General features: G+C 39.7%; 1 protein-coding gene and 1 long non-coding RNA gene across 5 annotated transcripts in view; one reads left to right on the forward strand and one right to left on the reverse strand.

The window, feature by feature from the left end:
• LOC135094355 (uncharacterized) overlaps positions 1-22,789 on the reverse strand; it is a 48,117-nt gene that overhangs the window by 22,498 nt on the left and 2,830 nt on the right. For all 3 annotated transcript variants that reach the window (XR_010263762.1, XR_010263759.1, XR_010263758.1), the window contains exon 2: positions 15,625-15,825. This is a non-coding gene — a long non-coding RNA (uncharacterized LOC135094355). The remainder of the gene's footprint in view (positions 1-15,624; positions 15,826-22,789) is intronic.
• Positions 620-21,145, forward strand: LOC135094353 (nocturnin-like). Of its 2 annotated transcripts, XM_063994385.1 has the most exons (6): positions 620-767; positions 5,279-6,205; positions 16,547-16,821; positions 17,044-17,165; positions 17,291-17,497; positions 17,911-21,145. In XM_063994385.1, the coding sequence occupies exons 2-6, from the start codon at positions 6,045-6,047 to the stop codon at positions 18,457-18,459; spliced, it is 1,314 nt and encodes a 437-aa protein (XP_063850455.1). In that variant the 5' UTR covers positions 620-767; positions 5,279-6,044; the 3' UTR covers positions 18,460-21,145. The 2 variants fall into 2 exon arrangements, with proteins under 2 accessions (XP_063850455.1, XP_063850456.1); XM_063994386.1 differs by lacking the exons at positions 620-767; positions 5,279-6,205 and adding an exon at positions 13,137-13,521.

The raw sequence follows: 22,789 nt of genomic DNA on the forward strand, positions 1-22,789 counted from the left end.
ACAGCGGCAGGTCACGTGGTCTGGCTCACCTCACCTGGCGTGACCTGACTCGCTGATCTCACCAAGGTCAGGTTATAGGGATACGGGTAGGCAGGCATTAAGCATCTCTCTCTCTCTCTCTCTCTCTCTCTCTCTCTCTCTCTCTCTCTCTCTCTCTCTCTCTCTCAGGATTGATAGTGCAAACGTAAGGTCAGTTAGCTTGCTACACCACCACCATCAACACAAACAACAACAACAACAACAACAACAACAACAACAACAACATCAACAATTTCACATAACAATTACACTAGCAGCTGCAGCACCACCACCACCACCACTACCACCACCAACAACAACAGTAATAGTACGTAAAGAAAAAAAAAAGATGAGTAAGAATTATCTCTCATCCTCTTACCACCACCACCACCACCACCAACAACAACAACAACAATAACAACAATAATAGTACGTAGAGAAAAAAAAAAAAAAAAAAAGATGAGTAAGAATTATCTCTTATCCTCTTACTACTACCACCACCAGCACCACCACCACCACCACCACCTCGCAACACACATGACTCACGCTCAGCAGACACTCACACACACAGACAGTACATTCACATATAAACACCAGCGTTTGCGTCGCCTCCACCACTCTCGGCTCAACAGTCATACCGTTCGCGCCGCTCAGTCTCCGCTCCATCTGCCCCGCTCGCTTCAAAACCACCAGACGCTGTTTCCCGCCAACTCCCCGCCTCGCTACACCCCGCCCTACTCAGCAACAAGGTTCTGTGGGGGTCCTGTGGCTTGTGGTTTTATGTTGTGTGTGCATGTGTGCGTGGGAAGTGGAGAGATTGAGAGAAGTTTGTCTGTGCAAGTGTGATCATCGAGTCCTTAAGGTGTGTGTGTGTGTGTGTGTGTTCTGTTTTGTTTATGTATGTTTTTTTTTTCTTGTTTTATTCTCTTCTTCATCTCGTTCTTTCTTTCTTTCTTTCTTTTTTATCATTTTTTTTTGTGGTTTTGATTTTTCGTTTTAATTCTCCTCGTCCTCTTTCTTCTCTCCTTTTACTACTACTACTACTACTACTACTGCTACTACTACTACTACTACTACTACTACTACTACTACTACATGCTTCCTATTTCCTTTTTTTTTCTGTTACCTAACCCTCTGCATCTCTCTTCTTATTCTTCTGTAGCTATTATTCCTTTCTTCTCAGTCTCTTGTGTACTGTAACTTATTATCTTGTTCTTAATTACGTCTGTCTGTCTGTCTGTCTGTCTGTCTCACCGTTACGCAAGGCAGCAACAAGTCTCAACACAAGAGGTATATAGAGTTACATATCCATTGTATAAGTAGCAGAACAGTACAGCTCCTCCCCTTCCTTCACGCCTTGCTTCTGCCCTTCCTTATACCTTCCGAACCCTCCTCCCGTTCCTCCAATCACATACAGCCCTACACTACCCTCCCAATTCCCACCCCCACTACCTCCCACTACCCCCTGTTCATCCAGTTCCCCACCCCACCACCACCACTCAGTCACAGCCTCTCCCTTCAGCCAGCTCAGTCGGATCCCGCCGTGTGTCTCCCCGCCACTCGTTTTCTTTATCCACGTGTTCGCTGTGAGTGCGCGTCGTTTTCTACGTGATATTTTAGTGTTACGCTCTGTCTTGTAATGGAGTGTTGGTCTGATTGTGTTGTGAGTGTTGTGTTTGTGTTTTTTTCCTGTTTTATTAGGTTAAATTGCGTTTCCTTCCCTCTTTTTTTATGTGGTTTGAAGAGAAAGTTTAATTTTGAGGCATGTCCGGTGTGTTTGTGTGTGTGTGTGTGTGTGTGTGTCCTCCAATCTCCGTAACGCATCATTAACACCAAGATCCTAGAAGTAAATGAGAATGAATGAATGAATGAATAGAGATGGGGAGAAAGTTGAGTATTATAGTAAACTCAAAAATAAAAATAAAAAAGTCAATCAATGAACAAATAAATTAATAAGTAAATGAAGGGAAAAAATCAATGTTGTACTCGTAAACTCGAAAGTGAAAGTAAATTAATCAGAATAAATGAATAAAGAGGGGGGAAGTAGTTTGTTGAAGTAAATTGTAAATAAATCAATAAATAAAGACTGGAAAAAGATAAGTGTTGCTCTACATTCAAGGCAATGAAGTGTTCCCAGAAAGACGCAACACCTCCCCCCACTCTCCCTCCTCCACCTCCCTCCTCCTCCTCTTCCCAGCATCCGTCCACGCCCTGAAAAACAAGGCTCTTCCTTCCTTCCCCCCCTTTCCTCCTCCTGCCATTTAGTCGAGAAAAGCACTAATAGTAATAATAACGTTGGGAAATTGCCCTTTTTGTTGTCAGTATTGTTAATGTGATATAATTCCTTCCGTGTGTGTGTGTGTGTGTGTGTGTGTGTGTGTGTTTATATGTAAGAAGGGATCTAGCCAAAAGGAAACAAAAACAAAATAAATGCAGCAGACAAAAGAATAATTGAAGATGCCACTCCCAACATGAATTAACAACAAAAAGATAAATAAAAAGTTAATCATATTGGGAAAGACAAGTGGAATGCGACGCGGTGAGGCGATAAATAACAAACTAGCGAGAATTCCCCGTGAAAGATAAAACTGGCTGTCTCATTACCCTGTGTGAAGTGTTTGTATCTTTGTAGTTTTCCTCCTCCTCCTCCTCCTCCTCCTCCTCCTCCTCCTTAGCTAAGTTCGATGTGTAATGCTTCGCTCTATTTTTATTCCACTTATTTCGTTTATGTTGGTTCTGCGTTCCCTCGTGCATGAAGTGGCAGTTTTCAAAGTGTAAGGAAACAGTAAATGAAAGTTAAGGTCTTGTTACAAAAGTATATAAGAGAAAACGAAAAGGAGGAAGTGAATAATGGCTGGAAATTAGAAGAAAATGCATGGAAAATAAATGTGTAAGAATAAAAATAAAAACTCGGAAAAAAAAACATAGTAAAGAGAAAATAAGTTGAGAAAAAAAGTATAAATTGAAATTGTAAATCAGTAAACTAAGTTAAAATTAAACGAACGTAAAAAAAAATAAATAAAGATGTAAAAGATTAAAATTCAACCGAAAAAAAATTAAATCAGTAAAAATAAATGGGAAGGAAACTGATACAGACACGATAACAGCTTATTTTTATTTAAGTATTTGTTTATTTATGGCAGAGCGGCCCACCAGACTGTCCCTTCCCTGTGTGTGTGTGTGTGTGTGTGTGTGTGTGTGTGTGTGTGTGTGTGTTGATAGTTGGATTATTTATTTCTTTATTTAAATTTACTTTCATTATTTTTGACTTGCAAGTTTGACTGTATCACGTAAAGTCAGTTATTCAGTCAGTCAGTCAGCCACCTAATTAGTCAATCAGTCAGTCAGTCACCCAGCTAATCAGTCAGTCAGTCAGTCAGCCAGCTAATCAGTCAGTCAGTCATCCAGCTAATCAGTCAGTCAGTCAGCCAATCAGTTAATCAGTCAGTCAGTCATCCAGCTAATCAGTCAGTCAGTCAGTCAGTCAGTCAGTCAGTCACCCAGCCAATCAGTCAGTCAGTCATTCAGTCAGCCAGTCAGTCAGCCAATCAGTTAATCAGTCAGTCCTTCAGTCAAAGTTCAAACTGGGCCACTTTGCTGCAGTGAATCTCCGGGAAATCCTTGGAATGAAGTGGTGAAACTGACGCCACTTGCCATTCCGCTCACGCCCTCGGGAATGCCTGGCAGGGCGGCGCCGGGGAACACTAAGAGGGCGAGGCTGGAGTGGTGGGGGTACTTCAACCAATGTCTCTTCTGCATTTCACTGCAACCCGAGGACTTCCCTGTGATTCCATTTACATTGTCGTGTGTGTGTGTGTGTGTGTGTGTGTGTGTGTGTGTGTGTGTGTTTGTGTTTACTAGGTCTTCATTATTAACTGTGGCGGACTGACTGACTGACTGAATGAATGAATGAATGAATGAATGAAGTAACGATTGGTTGAGTAAGTGAATGACTGATCAACTGACTGACTGAAGGAACATTTAAACCAACAATATTTCATAACAAAATCTGCATAAAAAATATTAAATCACTCTAAAATAACAATAAACTAAACAAGGACAATTCTCCAAGAAAAAAAAAAGTAAATAAAAAATCAGCTGTCATGACGAATAAAACTAACATTATTCATCTTCGGAGATTTAAATGTACTATGCACCATATTGCCAAACACTTCTGCGCAGCACCTCCACTACACTGAAAAGACTCGAGCGGTTGAAGTGACACAGATCTCAAGGGTGTTTTTACAGTTCTAGTGACAGATTAACAAAATTTGTACATTATTAACAGGAGAAACACTCTTGAAAACCTGGCTGATCATCTCTGTGGCCACTATATTCAAAAGACTCTAGCGGTTGAAATGATACAGGTCTTTAAGGGTGTTTTTAAGAGTTCTAGTGACAGATTAACAAGATTTCTACATTATTAACAGAAGAAACAGTATTGAAAACCTGGCTAATCATCTCTGTGGCCTTTGAAAATAGTCCAGGTGAGAGAGCGAAGTGTTTCAGAATACGTGTCTCTGTCAGCTGGGGATTAAATATAAGCAGATGGAGCGATTTAAATGCATATTAGATAGGGATTTAAATGTTTGGATGGGGGACTTTTTAAATGCATCGAGGAATGGGGATTTAAATGTTTACTTGTTATGTTCCTAGTAACCTTGAAAAGAATATAATGAAGTTAACAATTGATGAAATTTTAATGATCCCTATCAGAAACCTTCATACAATGATAACTAATAAAATAATATAAAAAAAAATACGTAATAGGGAAAAATAAGCTTTGAGAACGCTATAGGTGATAATTAAGATCCTCTCTCTCTCTCTCTCTCTCTCTCTCTCTCTCTCTCTCTCTCTCTCTCTCTCTCTCTCTGTGTGTGTGTGTGTGTGTCCTCGTGTGCTTCCCATGCATAATGAGGTGATGGAATGAAGGTTATGAGGTTGTAGTGATGTTATGAGATTGGCAGGTGAAGGTGGTGATGGTGATGGTGGTGATGTTATGAGGCTACGGATTTGAGATAAGGTTGTGAGGTGATGGGTTCGTGAAATGGTGAAATTATGAAGTGATGAATGATGTTATGAAATGATTAAACGGACGAGGAATAGAAAGCAAACAAACAAAAAAACAATGAATAAGTAAATAAATAGATAAATAAATGACAAAGTTTATTTAGTTGTGTTGCTGTTCTTGTTATGCTCTTATACACTCATTACCACCACCACCATCACCACCACTTAACATTCTTTCTCATCTTTGCAGGTGTGAGACAGACACACAGAGAGAGAGAGAAAGATGACGACAAGAACTACAGTGACAAGGGAAATTAAGTGAACAAATAGCTAGTGACACTGATACACGAGTGACCGGGGAAGAGAATCTGAACTCAAGAGGATTGAAATCTATTAGGAAGAGAATCCAGTCCTTTTAAGAGAGAATCTGAATCTACAAAAAGAACACGACCATAAAGAACAGTAATCTCAAACCTCATATGAAAAATAATCATAAACTATTTGTCTGGTTGAAATAAAAGATTTGAATGTAAAGAAAACAAAATCTGAACACTGCGAAGAAGATCAGGTGTGCTCAGGTGGCAAAATTAATTAAAAAAGGTACTCTCTATTCAAACACGGCCATTCACTTCACACTGCTGTAAGATTAAAGAAGAAAAAAGTTAGTGACAAAGCATTTCTGGCTGTTATTTAATATCACAGTAACAGAAAACAGAAGGAAAAAAAACTTGAGTAGGAGAGGATAAAAAAACGAACGAAAAGTGAGCGAAGAATTCTGAAAACGGAAGAAGATTACGAGATAAGAAGAAGAAAAAGAAGAAGCGTGCGGAAGATTGATGTGATTGCCTGACCGCCCTGACTGATTGATTGACACAGGCACTGCACGAACAAGAAAGAAAGAGATAAGGAAAGAATTGAATACGACACATAACACCACCACCACCACCACCACCCACTCACCTACAAGAACCTAACTTAACACCTTAAGAACACCAAGAAGAGGAGCAACCACCACCATGCAGTCCCTGCAGGAGCTTCGGGAGTCCCTAGAGATGGCGGAGCACCTGGCCCGTCTCTCCCTCACGTCTGGAAGCGACAGAGACGACGCAACCAAGCCGCCTGCAGCCTCTTTCAAGCCTTACGTGCCCCCAAAGCAGCTTCTCCTCTACCTCGTCAGGTGAGTAATGTCTTTGTTGTTTATCTGTTGTTTTTTTTTACCTGTTGATTGTTTTTTTATTTATTGTTTTTTTCTTTATTTGTTTATTTGTTGTTTACCTGTTTCATTGTTCTTTGTTTGTGTTTGTTCGGGTGTGTGTTTTTACTGATTTTAGGTTAGGATTCAGGAGTTTGTGAAGTGTGTGTGTGTGTGTGTTCTAGTTTCTCGTTTCAGTCTGTGTTTCAATACTACTACTACTACCACTATTACTACTACACTACTACTACTACTACTACTACTACCACCACCACCACCACCACCACCACCTCCTAACCGTACCTAACTTTACTTAACACAACAATAACAATAATAATAAGAAGTAACGTTTAGTCTATCTTCTTAGATGTATACCATCTCTCTCTCTCTCTCTCTCTCTCTCTCTCTCTCTCTCTCTCTCTCTCTCTCTCTCTCTCTCTCTCTCTCTCTCTCTGCGGCGGCTACACTTCCTCTTCCTGTTCCTCAGTCAGCGTGTCAGAAGTCAAGGTGTTGCTCCAGGTGAGATCTTCCGGCCAGGCACTCCCATACACCTTAATTACCACCTGTTCCTGTGTCTGTCTGTTTCCCTCCCCTCCCTCTCTCTTTACCTGTCTGTTTCCTTTTGTTTCCATGTTTGTTTCCCTTCCCTCCCTCCACTCTTCATTTCTTCCATAATTCTTAAATACGTGTCACTTTTTTCTCTCTTTATATATATTTTTTTCTTATCTATATTCTTTATCTTTCTTCACTCTACTCTTCCTTTCTTTTATTACTTTTTTCTCTATCTCTTTTTTTTATATGATTAATTTGCTAGTTTCGTATACATTCTCCTCTTCCTCTATTTCGTTTTTTTTTTCTCTCTCTTTCTCTCTGCTTCTCTTTTTTCTATACAATTTGTTAGCTTCCCACGTTTTCCTCTCCCTCTCTTTCATCGTTTTTTTTTTCTTTATTCTCTCTACTTTTTTTTTTTTACATTTAATTTGTTTCCTTCCTACGTTATCCTCTCCCTCTTTCATCTTTTTTCCTCTCTGTCTCTCTCTTTTTCTCCCTATCTCTTATAATTTTCTAACTTTCTTGCATCTTTCCACGTTCATTTCTTCCATCATTTCCTTCGCATCTTTCACAATCTCTAAATACGTCATCATTTTTTTTCTTTTTTCATATTTTTCCAGCTTCCTTATATTTATCTATTTCTCTTAATCTTTCGTTTTCCCCCTTTTACAATTCCTATTTACATTGTTCACATTCTCTCTCCTAATCTCTTTTTTTTGTAATTCTAAACCTTCCTTCTTTCCTTCCTTCAACGGATTTATATATACTTTAGTTATTATTATTATTATTATTATTATTATTATTATTATTATTATTATTATTATTATTATTATTTTCGTCTTTTTTTAAATTCCTTTTCTCCTTCGCTTTTTCGTTTTTTTCCTTTATTTGAGTGACCGTACAAGTGTAATTCTCCATGTTATATTTTATTTTCGCCTGGGAGAGACTTCGTACGTTTTATTTCAATTATCGTACCTGCTTATTTATTATTTTTTCTTTATTGTTATTATAAAGTTAATGGAAGGTAGTCTTCAGAAATGTAAGTTTAATATTTTCGTGTTTAGAATGTGCTCTCTCTCTCTCTCTCTCTCTCTCTCTCTCTCTCTCTCTCTCTCTCTCTCTCTACTAGTCTAAAGTAGAATATAAAGAATCCAAGAACAAATAGATGAATAAATAAATAAATCAGTAAATAAAGGAAGAAATTAAGAAAGGAAGGAAGGAACAAACAAAAAAAACAAACAAACAAAAACTCCACATACAATTAATACATTATTTTCTTGTATATATAAACCTTACATTCTTCAACAATTAACAATAAATAAATAAATAAATAAATAAACGAAAAACAATAAACATCTTCATTCATTTTCGTGAGTGACGGAACGAAGAGATGATGATGATGATGATGATGATGATGATGATGATGGTGGTGGTGGTGATGATGATGATGGTGATGAAGGTTGAAGGTAAACGAGAGAAAAAGGAAGGAAGCGTGTGTGTGTGTGTGTGTGTGTGTGTGTGTGTGTGTGTGTGTGTGTGTGTGTGTGTGTGTGTGTGTGTGTGTGTGTGTGTGTGTGTGTGTGTGTGGTCTGTCTGTCAGGGTAAACATTAGGTTCCAGGGAGGGAAGGGGGGGGGGAGGTGGGGGGTTAGGTAGGCTGGGTGGAGTTGTTTGAGGGGGGGAGGGGGGAGGGTAATGCAAAGATCAAGGGTTGTTATGTGTGTGTGTGTGTGTGTGTGTGTGTGTGTGTGTGTGTGTGTGTGTGTGTGTGTGTGTGTGTGTGTGTGTGTGTGTGTGTGTGTGTGTAGATGAGATGACTAAATCTTGCTAATCCTCCTCCTCCTCCTCCTCCTCCTCTTGTATATATAAATTCTTCTTCTTCTTCTTTTCTGTTTCCTTCTTTTCTTCCTCTTGCTCCTAATTCTTCCTTTGCATTTCTTCTTCCTCTTCCTCTTTTCTGCAACCCCCTACTCTTCCCTTCCTTCTCCTCCTCCTCCTCCTCCTCCTCCTCCTCCTCCTCCTCCTCCTCCTCCTCCTCCTCCTCCTTCTCTTCTTAGAAATAATTTTCTCGATACATAAGATCCACACGACACTTTGGTATTTCCACATTAATACACACACACACACACACACACACACACACACACACACACACACACACACACACACCTGCGCCCTTGGCCAGGTGAGAAGGGCGGCGATGTTTGCTCTGCGTTGTAATTATTGATGCTACTGATGTTTTTGTTACTACTACTACTACTGCTACTACTACTATTACTATTACTACTGCTATTTCTACTCTTCCCACACCCCTCTTTTTTTTTTGGCCATTCTTACATGATGATGACGATGATGATGATGAAGATGAGAGGAGAAGGAGGAATACAAAGGAAAAACAAAAAACTGATCTAGAGATGGTGGTGGTGAAGTTGATAATTGTAGAGAGAGAGAGAGAGAGAGAGAGAGAGAGAGAGAGAGAGAGAGAGAGAGAGAGAGAGAGAGAGAGAGAGAGAGGGAAAACTTCCTTCTTCCTCACACAAGGTCGTCCCACTTCCTGTCTCACTTCTTCCTCTTCTTCCTTCCCTCCATCTCTTCCTCCCACACAATCTCCCTCTCTCTCTCTCTCTCTCTCTCTCTCTCTCTCTCTCTCTCTCTCTCTCTCTCTCTCTCTCTCTCTCACTGACTCACTCTCCTGCTCAAGCGGCGCCCTATGACCTCGCTGTTGTGGTTCTAGTTATTCATTTTACAATCATTTCAATCAATTTTCTCTCTCTCTCTCTCTCTCTCTCTCTCTCTCTCTCTCTCTCTCTCTCTCTCTCTCTCTCTCTCTCTCTCTCCTTCGCTATTTCTTTTTCTTTTCACAACTTCCTCTATCATTTTCTCATTCTTTCCTGCCCTCGTTTCCTGTCTCTCTCTCTCTCTCTCTCTCTCTCTCTCTCTCTCTCTCTCTCTCTCTCTCTCTCTCTCTCTCTCTCTCTCTCTCTCTCTCTCTCTCTCTCAAACCACGAGAAAAACACTGAGTCATGAAAAATATTTACATTATATGACCAACCTACCAAAGAGAGAGAGAGAGAGAGAGAGAGAGAGAGAGAGAGAGAAGAGAGAGAGAGAGAGAGAGAGAGAGAGAGAGAGAGAGAGAGAGAGCTGTCAGTCAGTCAGTCAGTCAGTCCTCTTCTAGTTCATTACCAGAGAAAGGTGAGATCTCATGAACACTGCGCTCTTCTTCCTGTGTGGTGGTGACGGTGGTGGTGGTGGTGGTGGTAGCGTCACCCCGGCCATTAGTGACGCAGCGGTGACGTCACGACCTTGAGGTAACCAGACTCAGGTGAGCGTGGAGTGGACGGGAACTGATGCGTGAGACAAACCGCCACTGAGAGCGAAAGGCGAGGCTAGTGACGCAGTGTCGTGTTGGGATGGCTGGCAGTGTGATGCGAGACGTGAGAGAGAGAGGTTGTCGAGGTTGTCAGTCGCTTTGTTTTCGAGGTTTCTCTGTGGAAGTCTTGAGCTAAATGGAAGGAAATTGTGTTTTTTGTGGGTTTTGTTGGTTTTAAATGGGTATTCTCTATCAAGATTCGTAAGTTGTTGAGGGGTAAATTACTGTGTTATAATTGGAAACTTGTGTTTAAATGGTAGATATTGATTAAAGTTGCGGTCCTTCCAAGGGTATTAACGCTTTTGTTATATATATTTTCGTATGATAAATGGTAAATCTATTGAAATTATGACCTTTCGAATATCACAAAGTTTATTTCGTTCAGCATTTTCTGATCTATATTTAGTTAAACTCATGGGAAAAATTCTTAAGATCGTGAACTTTCTGTGACCATCATTTTTTCAACAATAAAATTTACGTCACTTTATTTTTGTTTAGCTAATTGAAGAGTCTGTTGAACTTATGAACTTTCAAGCATTACACAACATTTTTTTCTCTCTCGCTCTTTTTTTTTTTAACCATATTTTTTCATATTCAGTGGGAGGTCTGTTGAAATCTTGAACTTTTGAAGAGCATAAAGTTTTCCTTGAGAGATTTCCTTGCGTAAGTCAAAGAAGTGTCGGTAGAGATGAAAGTTTTGTGAGATTTTTTTTTCTGAGTGGATGGTAACCGTAAGAGCGACTGATTGGCTGACTGATGAAGAGAAAAAGGGAAGACGAAGCAACAAAGGAGAAGAAAAAAAGAAAGAAAGAAGAAAGAGAGTAGAAAGGTAGGTAGGTAGGAGAAAAAGAAAGTACAGGGGAAATGAATAAATAAATGAAGGAAAGAAAAGAAGACACAAAAAAAAAGAAACGAAAGATAAGAATGACACAAGACGGAAAAATAAAGATAATAAGAGCGAAAGAACAACAAGTGACAGTGAGAAAGGGGAAATGTGACGATGAGAGGTTGACAAGTGCATGATAAGATATGTGAGGAAATCCTTAAGTCCCCCCACAGTCACACGAGGCAGGAAGCAAAAGAAACTGAGGATGCAATTAAGAAACCCGTGATAGTAGGAATGCGTCTCTCTCTCTCTCTCTCTCTCTCTCTCTCTCTCTCTCTCTCTCTCTCTCTCTCTCTCTCTCTCTCTCTAAGATTTTTTTTCTTTCTCTTTATTTTTTTCTGTTTATCATGTTTTATTTATTTATTGTTATTTTCTATCGTTATTATTATTTTTTCTGTACGTGTGGTTTAGATTAACTGAGTAACTGGTAAACTATGAATGAATGAGTGAATATAGATAAATTAATAAATAAATAGTATATGATTAACTAAATATGTCACTAATGCCAGTATTAATCATAGGTAATTAACTGAAGTGAAAGTAAATTATGTACAAGCAAATAAAGTAATATATACAAATTAACTACGTAATTGCAATGACGTCACTGTCATAAAACAACTCATCTCCAAATAAAACAAAGAAAATAAATTAGCCAGAAAAAGAAACAAATAATGATATAAAAATCTTAACTAAAAAATAAATAAATAAATAAATTAGATAAATGAACTGGAACCAAAATGACAAACGAGACCAAAATAAATAAACACGACAGCACGAACATAAATCATATGAACAATTTGTTTGTTTATATAATTTTGGTTCCAGTTCATTTATCTAATTACACGCACCTCACACGCACCATTGAATAAATATTCTAACCACCACGAAAAATAATAAAAGAAAATTAAATAACTGCGTCAATAAAAAAAAAATGAAATCACGGTTGAAATTCCCTAAATTATAATACCTTAACCCTTTTCCCCCAAACAACTTCCTCCTCCCCAAATTCTTCCTCTTCCCGTTTTCCTCAGTCACCTCCACCCTCTCCTTCCTCCTCCTTCCTCCTCCTCCATTGATTCTTCTTCCGTGGCCTTGGTAATCATGGTTTGTGGGGAGGAAGCGGTCACAGAGGTTAACACACACACACACACACACACACACAATTATCGTTACCTAAAGCATTATTCATATTTGTAAGACATTGTATCAGTGAATTTCTATTGTTATTTATGTCTATTACATCAATTAACATCAAATTATTTCCACCTGTGCTGTTACATAAGCTTCTAACACGTATGGACTGCATCACTGAGAAAAAAAAAACTTATCTTTATATTTATTGCACTGTAAGGACGTAACTACTGTCAAAATATATACATTAATATTTTCATAACTGCATTCATTACAGCTTTCTCTCATACTGCCATCTTTATGTATAGTCTTTTTTCGCTGTTATTTATTAATTTTTTACAAGTATATTCGTCTGTTTTGCTATGTTAGTGTTATATCTCCATAGTCAAGCATCTACACTGCTTCTACCACTTATTAATCGCATCTAGAACATCTCAACGTCACAATCATAACTGTATCAAAAGCATCACATTTCTCTCATTCACAACTGCACTCGAATAACACCGCAAATTGTTATTCACTTCACTCCTTCAGTCATTTTGTCTACGTCTTATTTCTCTATCCCATTAATTAAGAAACTATCACACACACACACACACACACACACACACACACACACACACACACACACACACACACACACACACACTATTATGATGAATATTTCACTCACAAAACTAGTTCCTTAAATAATACACCATTTTATCAAAGTTTCCCTTTCACTTTACCTTCCACTAAAATTAAATAAATAAATAACACCTAAGCCATTATCAACATAGCCAAGAGTGAAGCAAACTCACTATATATACCAAATAAAAAACAATTACTGAAATAACCCACCCATATATTTACGTTTCCCTTTGAAGTGTAAAAAATCGCCCGTTTTCTCTCGGCGTCCCCCTCTCCAATGCACACTGAAATAATAATAATGGTCCCTCCACAAGCACAGTTACTCCGGCTAGCCAAGGACGTGCAGACAAACCCTTGAAGTGCATACTGGGAGCACGCACAGAGGTCAACAAAGCACATACACACACACGTATACACACACACGGACACACGCACACACACATACGACCTTCAGAGCACTGCAAAGACACACGTAGCAGAACCGACACCAGAAACACACACTCTAGCTCCTATTCCGTGGTGTTCCTCCCGTTCCCTGACCCTGTGGTGGTTGTGAAGGCGTCAGGCAGAGCGTATTAGTAGCCTGTGTGTGGCAGCGCTAGGCAGAAGTGTTTGCTAACTCGTATTATGCGTGTTGTGTAAGCCGTGTTTCTGGCCAATGTTCCTGTGTTGTTCCCCACCCTCCGTGCCTCCTACGGTTCGCAATGACAGCTATAGGCCGCATTGAAGGGTACGTTAGCTTCTAAATACACTTATACCTTCTTAAAATGCATGTTTTTGCCACTCTATAGTGTTATGAAAGATCTTACACTACCCTGTTTTTTGTATCCCATCCCGTTAGCAAGGCTGAGAGGTATCGGTAGGAAATGTAATATGTCCGTGTTTCCTTCCTCATTGTGGTGCTAATGGTATCGTGAGGGTAGTGGGTAAGGAAGAGGCCAGGTAATATTACAATGGGTACTTTTCCTGTTCACAGTATCGGGGTTGTGGTGATGCGGTGCCAGGTAAACAAAAGTGCTCGCCATCTGTTGAGAGACTGGCTAACTAGGAGTGCGTTTGGAAGGGTGACTTATGTAATTGGTGCATCATGATTGATTATTTGTTTGTTACTTATTTTATTTTGATTAATTTACTTATCAAGTGATTTATACAACTATTACTACTATCACTACCCTTCTACGTACTACTAGTGTTATTACCACTTTATTATTATCATTATTACTATTATTACATTTAAAATCTTTAACCTTTTTTTTTTCATCCCATATAACCTTGTTCTGACACCTTTAAATCGACTAAAACAGTTTTACGTACTGAAAAAAACTCAAATCTGAACCTTTTCTCAACCTTATGACCATGTGTGCTCTAACTTAACCCCAGGACAAAAAAAAAGAAGAACCTGATTTAAGGCCCTTTCACACATACAAACACCTGTATCGAAGGTGAACTCCTTAAGCCATTAACTATATTGCCTTGCACTGAGCCTTGCCAGAGAATGCAGATTTTAATGCTTGAAGGTACCCTTGAAAGTGAGCACTGTATTGTTAAACGTTTCCGTGCTTCGTGTTTGCACGCTTTGAACACGCTCTAATGAATGGTATTGTTGCTTTCAAGGGTGTGTGTGTGTGTGTGTGTGTGTGTGTGTGTGTGTGTGTGCTGCAATGGATGCTATTTTTTTTTTTTTTCATCGTAGTCTTTTCAAGTTTTTTTTTTTTCTATTTATGATTCTAGTGGTAGTGTAACAACATATCAACATCATCAATGAAAAAGAAAAAAAATACTTGAGAACAAACATCGTAGCCTTGAGTTTTCTTTTTTTTTGACTTATTAATTTTTATTCATTTATTTTATTTCATTTATTTATTTTTATTATTTTTATTTATTTATTTATTTATTTTATTTATTTTTTTTTTTTTACCATAGTGAAGCCTAGTAAAACTGAATGAATCCACCTATCAGCAAGTGGTGCCATCTATGTTGCAGGCGAGGCGAGGTTACCCAGAACCCAATAGTAGTGGTATAGACTTCCTGCTATTCTGACCATTTATTTATTAATTTATTTGCATGAGTGAAGGTCGGTCTGAGAGAGAGAGAGAGAGAGAGAGAGAGAGAGAGAGAGAGAGAGAGAGAGAGAGAGAGAGAGAGAGAGAGAGAGAATGCTTATTACGTGCCATTCTTTTCGTCATTTCTGCAAAAACTGATAAACAACTAAACATAATTACATACTTCCTTATATTTCTACTCAAGTATTCATTATCAAGTATTTTATCTCTGCAAGTATTATTTTCTACGCGGCTCTCTCTCTCTCTCTCTCTCTCTCTCTCTCTCTCTCTCTCTCTCTCTCTCTCTCTCTTAGCAACACATATCCAGTTTTCATTAACATTTGTAAGTACAGGGTCTTCTAATTCAGTCCACAGACGGCCTATTGACCGCACGCCCTTGAATAAGTTGTGGGCGGACGGGTATGCGAGGAGAAACACTCATTAATAAACAAACAGGATTATGGCTAAAAAAAAGTGTGGAGGAGAGTGCATGCCTTAGATAATGCAAGGCACACGCATGCACAGAGGCAGTAACAAAAAGTAAATAAACAAGGTTAGATTCGTAAATGATGATAAGTTGCTGAATGACAAGGCGAAAGCAGCAGTAGTAGTAGTAGTAGTAGTAGTAGTAATCATATAAACTTGACATTCAAATTGTACAATAACAAACAAAAAAAAACAAATAAAAAATAACAAAAAAACTGAGGTCACACAGTAATAATGAGAGGAGCTAAGTCAGCAGCGCTATGTTAATTAATAGCGTAAATAGAGAGTAAGCTAGATTGACTTACTGGTGACGATGGCAGATTATAAGTCCCCAGTGATAAGAATCCTTTTGCAATCTCCTTATCTTGTTTCTTATCTTCTAACCTCTAATAAGCACAAAAAAATTGAGGTATTTTCATCTTGCCTTCGTTGCCGCGTCTTGTTAAGTGCGTAGCGAGGGTAGAGGCATTCAGCAGGTCTTGTCTAAGGGCTGCCGTCTGCTCGTCCTAGGGGTGAAAAAAAAAAAGGAACAGGATAATAATAACGGTGGTGGTAACTGAAGTGGTAGTGGTAGTGGTGGGAGGAGGAACAAACACGTCTGTAGTTACCTAATATTTATCGAATTTTTTTTTATTATAGTAGTAGTGGTAATAATAGTAGTAGTAGTAGTAGTAGTAGTAGTAGTATAGCAGTGACATCCAAAACTAAATTAAACAAAACAAATCCATCCCTTTCATTAAAAAAAAAATAAAAAAAATAAATAAAAATAAGTTCACAAAATTCTGCAGTTTTGAAATGATCACAGTAAACATCAGCTAATGACATCCCGAGGAAACTGGTTCTCAGCTGTCAGGAAACTGGTTCTCACAGACAGATGGAACCCCCAGTACTCAGGTTGCTGGTGCTGCATCAACACCAACCTTTAAAAGTGGATTAGACAAATGTGGATAGAGATGACGGGTGGAAATAGGTAGACTTGCTTAATACAAGAACTGCCATATGTAGCCCTAATGGCTTTTTGTTAATTCCCTTATTTCTTGTTTTTAATCTTTCCATTCTTTCATCTATCAGTCTAGCCATGTACCAATACTAAGGTCAGCATATCCCTTTACTGAACTTAACTTGCCCCTCCCTCTCTCTACAAACTAAAAAGTGGTACTAAGGTTAATATATCACTGTCTTTACAAACTACCAGGGTACTTAATCTAATACATCTTTACCTTCCAGAATGGGCAGCTTTACATCAAAGCCGCAAGTTGAGAAGGTTGAGTGTGCAGAGGATAAGGTTGGAGTGCCTGACGGGGTGGCAGCCGGCAGAGCACTGTTGCAATGGGTGAGGGAGCCCATTGCACACCTCCCCCCACTCCTCCCACGCCTCTATCGGACACCTCCACTCCCCTCCATCCCTAACGCCTCCCTGCCCAGCCCCACACAGGCACCCCTTCCTCCGCCCTCCAACCCTTCTTCCTTCAGAGTGATGCAGTGGAATATCTTGGCTCAAGGTTAGTTTGTTGTTGTTGTTGTAGTAGTTGTAGTTGTAGTGATGGTGGTGGTGGGAAAAGGAGGAATGGATATGATGATAATGAAGAGATGAGAGGAAAGAGATAGGAGGAGGAAGAGATGAGAGACAAGGAGAGGATAGATAAGAAAGTAGTAGAAGTAGTAGTAGTTTATCCATTTCCCTCACTATCTCCACCTCACTATCCACCTCTCTACTTTCTCAGCCTTGGGAACACACGCTGACAACTTCGCCCAGTGTCCGAGGGAGGCACTGGAATGGGACACTCGCAAATTCCGCATTCTAGAAGAGGTCTTGACACACCTGCCCCACGTCCTCTGTCTACAGGTGAGTCTCCTGATTACTGATGCCCCAGGTGAAGTGCAGGTGTGAGGCTGAGATAGTTCAGGCTAAGACTGAAACCAAACCAACTCAAACTCAAACCAAGCCTAACCAAGCCATGTTTCCTGCAGGAGGTGGACCACTTCGGGTATCTGGAGAAGGTACTGGCCAGGCAGGGGTACCGGGGGGTGTTCATGCCCAAGCCAGACTCCCCGTGCCTCTACCTGCCCAACAACAATGGACCAGATGGGTGTGCAATCTTCTGGGACGACAACAAGTTCGAACTGGTGAAGAAAGAGTCACGTGTGGTGGAAGTGTGGCATGTTCAGAGCAACCAGGTGTGTGTGTGTGTGTGTGTGTGTGTGTGTGTGTGTGTATAATATTTTTCATAATTTTTAATTTTACTAATCAGACCCACAATGCATTCCTAAACTATTCATCATTCCTAACCATTCCTTCCCATCACCAGCTTGCCATACATTCATAACCTTCCCCATCACCAGACTGCCACACATTCATAACCTCACATTACCAAGTTGCCAGAGTCCTAACCATCCCTCCCCATCACCAGGTTGCCAGAGTCCTAACCATCTCTCCCTATCACCAGGTTGCCAAAGTCCTAACCATTCCTCCCCCATCACCAGGTACCAAAATCCTAACCATATCTCCCCATCACCAGGTTACCAGAGTCCTAACCATCCCTCCCCATCACCAGGTTGCCAGAGTCCTAACCATCTCTCCCCATCACCAGGTTGCCATTCTGCTGGTGCTGGAGGAGCGAAGCAGTGGGCGGCGCCTGTTGGTGCTCACCACACACCTCAAGGCCAGGCAGGGCGCGCTCCTCGCCTCCCTCCGCAACGAGCAAGGCAAGGACCTCCTCTCCTTCCTGAACACCCACCGCAGCAACGAGCCGACAATAGTGTGTGGGGACTTCAACGCCGAGCCAACTGAGCCTGTCTACTCCACCATGACGGAAGCATCCACTCGGCTACGGTCCTCGTATGCCTACCTCAATGGTGGGTCTGAGCCAGACTACTCCACATGGAAGGTCCGCGGGGATGTGGACTGCTGCCACAACATTGACTACATCTTCTACACGCCAGAGTCGCTTCAGGTCACCGGTGGAGTGGACGTGCCCACAGAGGAGGACCTGGGTCCTGGTCGCGCCCCCTGCCTTGCATACCCCTCTGACCATTTCTCCTTGATCTGTGACTTGTCCTTCTCCGACGCAGACACACAGATGCCTCTGCCCACGCGCTCAGCCAATCACATGCACGCCAAGCCGGAGAGCAGTCGATAACCGCTTGTCCAGATGGCTGGGATGGCGTGACAAGCGCTGACGGTGACACACTTGCACCTCTGGCCCAGCACGCTGCCGGCACACCTGAGCCTTCACCTGTAGCAGTCCCGACGCAACGGGAGGCAGGACCACATGCACTGCGCTGCCATGCACTAGGATCCCTCAGGTGTGGAGGATCAAGTAGTAGTTTTTGCACACATAGACGACCAAGATACCTTCATGGGGGATTGAAACACCCTTACAAAGGATCAGAACACCTTTAAGAGGATTAAAATACCCTCAAATAAGGTAAATAAACTCAATAAAAGCATCAAGATAAGGATCTGCACCCTTAAACATTTCAGCATCTTGTCTCCACGGCTTTCAACAGGCTACTGAGGAAATTGCCAAGATTCTCAGGGTGTTTTCATAATCCTAGTGGTGACTCAAGAAAATAAATTGCCAATGGAAAAAAAAAACACTCTTGAGAACAAGTAATTTATGAGGTGTTTGAAAGAAGTGAGAGAACAAGATGCTGCAAAACACAGGCCTTGGTCCACTTTATCACACCAGGAGCAGGGAGCAGTGGGGCATTGGTAGTTGCTGTGTGATGTGCTGTGGTGTGCTTGACGGTCTGGCCGGCTGTCCGTGCTGTAAAGTGATGTGTAATTGATGCTGCATGCCTCAAAGCATGCAGTGTCTGTGGTGATGAAGTACAACAATGCAAATATACAAATCCTTCGCTGGCATTCAATCTATGGCTGTCTGTGTGGCAATGTGACGAGGAGTGATGCCACGTGACTCAGAGCACGTGGTGTCCTTGTGGTGATGAAGTACAACAGTGAAAACATACAAATCCTTCACTCAGCATTCAATCTGTGGCTGTCTGTGTGGTGATGTGATGAGGAGTGATGCCACGTGACTCAAGTACAAGGGAAAGATACAAATTCGTCACTCAGTTTACGTTCAGGTAACAAGTCAATGCTTCTGTTATTTTCTCAGTAAGGAGACAAAATGAAGCCACTGTACTGTTATTTTCTCTCACTAGTTGACTGGTTCTCCCTTACAGAAGTTCTCATTCTCTGTAAAAGCTTCTCTGTGTCTGAAGGAGGCCAGCTAAGGGCACAACAGAAGGGAAAATGACAGAATTGCTAATACTTGCTAAAACTTCTATTTAAACAAAGTACGCAAAGATTTTTCAGTAATGGTTCTACCCCATGATGAACTCTCTAACTAACCTAATGACTAAATCTAACATAATTAGATTTATGTGAATTCTACAAACAATAAGCATTTCCCAGTGAAGTCTCTTAAACTGCTTCCTAAAATGGTAAATTGCTAACCTTCCCCCATTATCATAAACTCCTAACTTAATTTTATCTTGGGGAACAATGTCTATTTCACCTACAGCAATTCCTCACTTTGATAGTCTTAACCTAATTTGTTGCAGAGAAATCACTTTATATCACAACAAACTGGGTGCTAATCTACTTCATCTTGTGGGAAACTCCTTGTATTTAACCTCCAGTAATCCCTACCAAGTAAATGCCTGACCAAACTCAACTTTTAATTCACGCGAGGAAAGACTGCGAGGAAAACCTGTACTAGAACGTTCAATAGGGAAATAAACACTGAGGAAACTTAAGGGAAATATAATAACATACTTGCTTTGACCTCAGCACTCCTAACACCTTTCCTTATCAATCTATCTCTTACCCAATACTCAGTTACCTTAAGTCTGTGAGAGGGGGAGCATGGCCATTTCCAAGTGACATTATGGTTGTGTTTGTGTAAGAAAGGTGATTCAGGTCCCACAAATCTGGATGTAGTTTCCATGTCCTGGCCTACAAATAAATGTGGCTTCTACCTTTAGCCTGTGTACAGCTGTCCAAGGAAGTGATGTCATGTTCCAGAAAGTGTTTTGGGTGTAGAGCAACTAACAGGGAAACAAAGAAAATTGTCTTCTCCAAAATATTTCAGGCAACAAAAGTAACTCATTTTCCACTAAATACAGAAGAAAATACAGTAAATAAATGAATGAATGAATGATAAAATACTCATTCAACAAAAAGTTTCAGAAAAAAAGAAAACTCTATCTTGGCTATTACAAAACTCAACAACAAACAACCAAGGCAACGTATTCACTTCCACACAGTCTAAAGGCAAAACAGAATGGCCTTTCTGACATCACCCTTAGGCAGCACCCACAGCCCACACCCAATACACCCACACCTACACAGTGACTAGCAGCTTATTACACCCAGTTTCCTTAAGTCTACTAGGGCTAGGATGGCACCTCTTATGCAGTCACTATGAGCTTCAGTTAAATAGGAGGCTGCATTTTAGTTACACTGCAAGGTTAAGTAAATCAATGATGTATTTATGCATTACATCAAGCAATGCTATCAGAGGAAGGGGACAGTCTTGGGACCACCTTTCGAAACCCACACGCAGAGTTACTTTTGAAAATTTCTATATTTAAACTAGCACTAATTGTTAGCATATGATAAACTTAAATGCAAAATTTGTGAAGGGGATGAAATAAATGTAGTAATGATTGTAATAAACAGGGAAAGAGGTGAAGCCTGCCTTAGAGAGAGAGAGAGAGAGAGAGAGAGAGAGAGAGAGAGAGAGAGAGAGAGAGAGAGAGAGAGAGAGAGAGAGAGAGAGAGAGAGAGAGAGAGAGAGAGAGAGAGAGAGAGAGAGAGACTTCCTACAGGAGATATGTGAGACTATTTATTACACAAGGAAGTGGAAAATAAATGAATAAATAAAATAAATAAATGAAGATTAAATGAAAGCTGTGTGAAATATAAAGACAAAACTTTATTTACTGAGGAGAGATTCACACACACACACACACACACACACACACACACACACACTCTCCTGGATAAATATGCAGCTAACATGTACTTAATACAAAGAAATACACAGCAAGGTCTACAATAGCATACATAAGTACACTTGACAAGCCTTGCAAGTATAATATTAATTGTTCCTCAGGTATGGCATTTTTTTTATTTTATTTTATTTTATTTTTATTATTGATTGATTCTTATTTTTTTTCTCTTTCATTATGTTTTATTTGTCAGTGTTGTTTGTTTTCTTCTTCCCTCTGCCTTATTTATTAATTTGTTTTACTTTATTCTTATTTCTTTTTATTTTGTATGTTTTTTTCTTTGATAGTTCTTAGTTTTCTTTGTGCTTTTCTTCCCTTTCCTTTGTCGTTTTCTTAGTTAATTCTTATTTTTTTCCTTTTATACCTCCATTATTTTCTTTTAGTTTCTTTTCTTTCCTTTTTTTTTATATATAGATTTTCTTCAGGGATTATTTAGGTTGAAAGTTTGGAATCATATTAGTGATTACAGTTGTAGCTGTTGACATACATACATACATACATACATACATATATTAGAATGATCTGAATAAGGACAAAGTGAATATTCAAAGTGTTTGTTAGTTTAAAGTACTGTAATCTCATTTGTCAAGTTTACATGTATACATAGAAACATACATAAATACATAAATTATATACATACATACACATATATAAATATACACACTTCAGTAACTCTCTCTTATGAGTGTTACAAGTACAGTGTGTGTCATGTGTTGTACAGGGTGTTGCAGAAGTACCTCCTATATTTCTCCTATTGTTAACCTCTAAAATGTGGGAGGTATTTCTGCAGCACCCTGTATATTCCCTGTATGACACTGAACAAAATGGCAGCAGACAAATTTCTATCAACATATGTGTATTTTTATTTGTATTTCTTATGTATATTTTGTAAAGGTAAAGATTGTGATATTTGTTCAGTGACGAGAATGAATTTTACCATTTAAGTAAAGTGAGCAACACAGAATGACCTCTTTAATTTATCTCCCTATTGGAAATTGTCTGTTTTAAAACAAATATTTATTCTTTTATCATGTCCACCTCACTAATGCATGAATTAACCAGTATCTTCATTTTTCATCTCTTTCACCTGTAAACCCTATTCTCTCCACCTCACTAATGCACGAATTAACCAGTATCTTCATTTTTCATCTCTTTCACCTGTAAACCCTATTCTCTCCACCTCACTAATGTAAGAATTAACCAGTATCTTCATTTGCATCTCTTTCACCAGCAAATCCTATTCTGTCCACCTCACTAATGCAAGAGTTAACCAAAATACCCCTTTAACACACTGAAAAACACCTACAAAGCTCACCCAAATACACCCAAACTGCACTCAAAACACCCTGAAACACAATGAAAACATCATTAAATACAACAAAACTCACGGTTAAACATCCAAAACACTCAAAACACACCACAACACCTGAATATACTCACAAAACTCAC

This window comes from Scylla paramamosain, chromosome 45 (assembly GCF_035594125.1).
Source record: "Scylla paramamosain isolate STU-SP2022 chromosome 45, ASM3559412v1, whole genome shotgun sequence".
In the NCBI taxonomy this organism is placed as follows: Eukaryota; Metazoa; Arthropoda; class Malacostraca; order Decapoda; family Portunidae; genus Scylla; species Scylla paramamosain.

Excerpts from the sequence above, each read along its gene's own strand:
- LOC135094353 (XM_063994385.1), top strand. The coding sequence starts at position 6,045 with ATGCAGTCCCTGCAGGAGCTTCGGGAGTCCCTAGAGATGGCGGAGCAC. Across the intron at positions 16,822-17,043 it reads GTGGAATATCTTGGCTCAAG|CCTTGGGAACACACGCTGAC; the intron begins GTTAGTTTGTTG and ends CTACTTTCTCAG. Across the intron at positions 17,498-17,910 it reads GGCATGTTCAGAGCAACCAG|GTTGCCATTCTGCTGGTGCT; the intron begins GTGTGTGTGTGT and ends CCCCATCACCAG.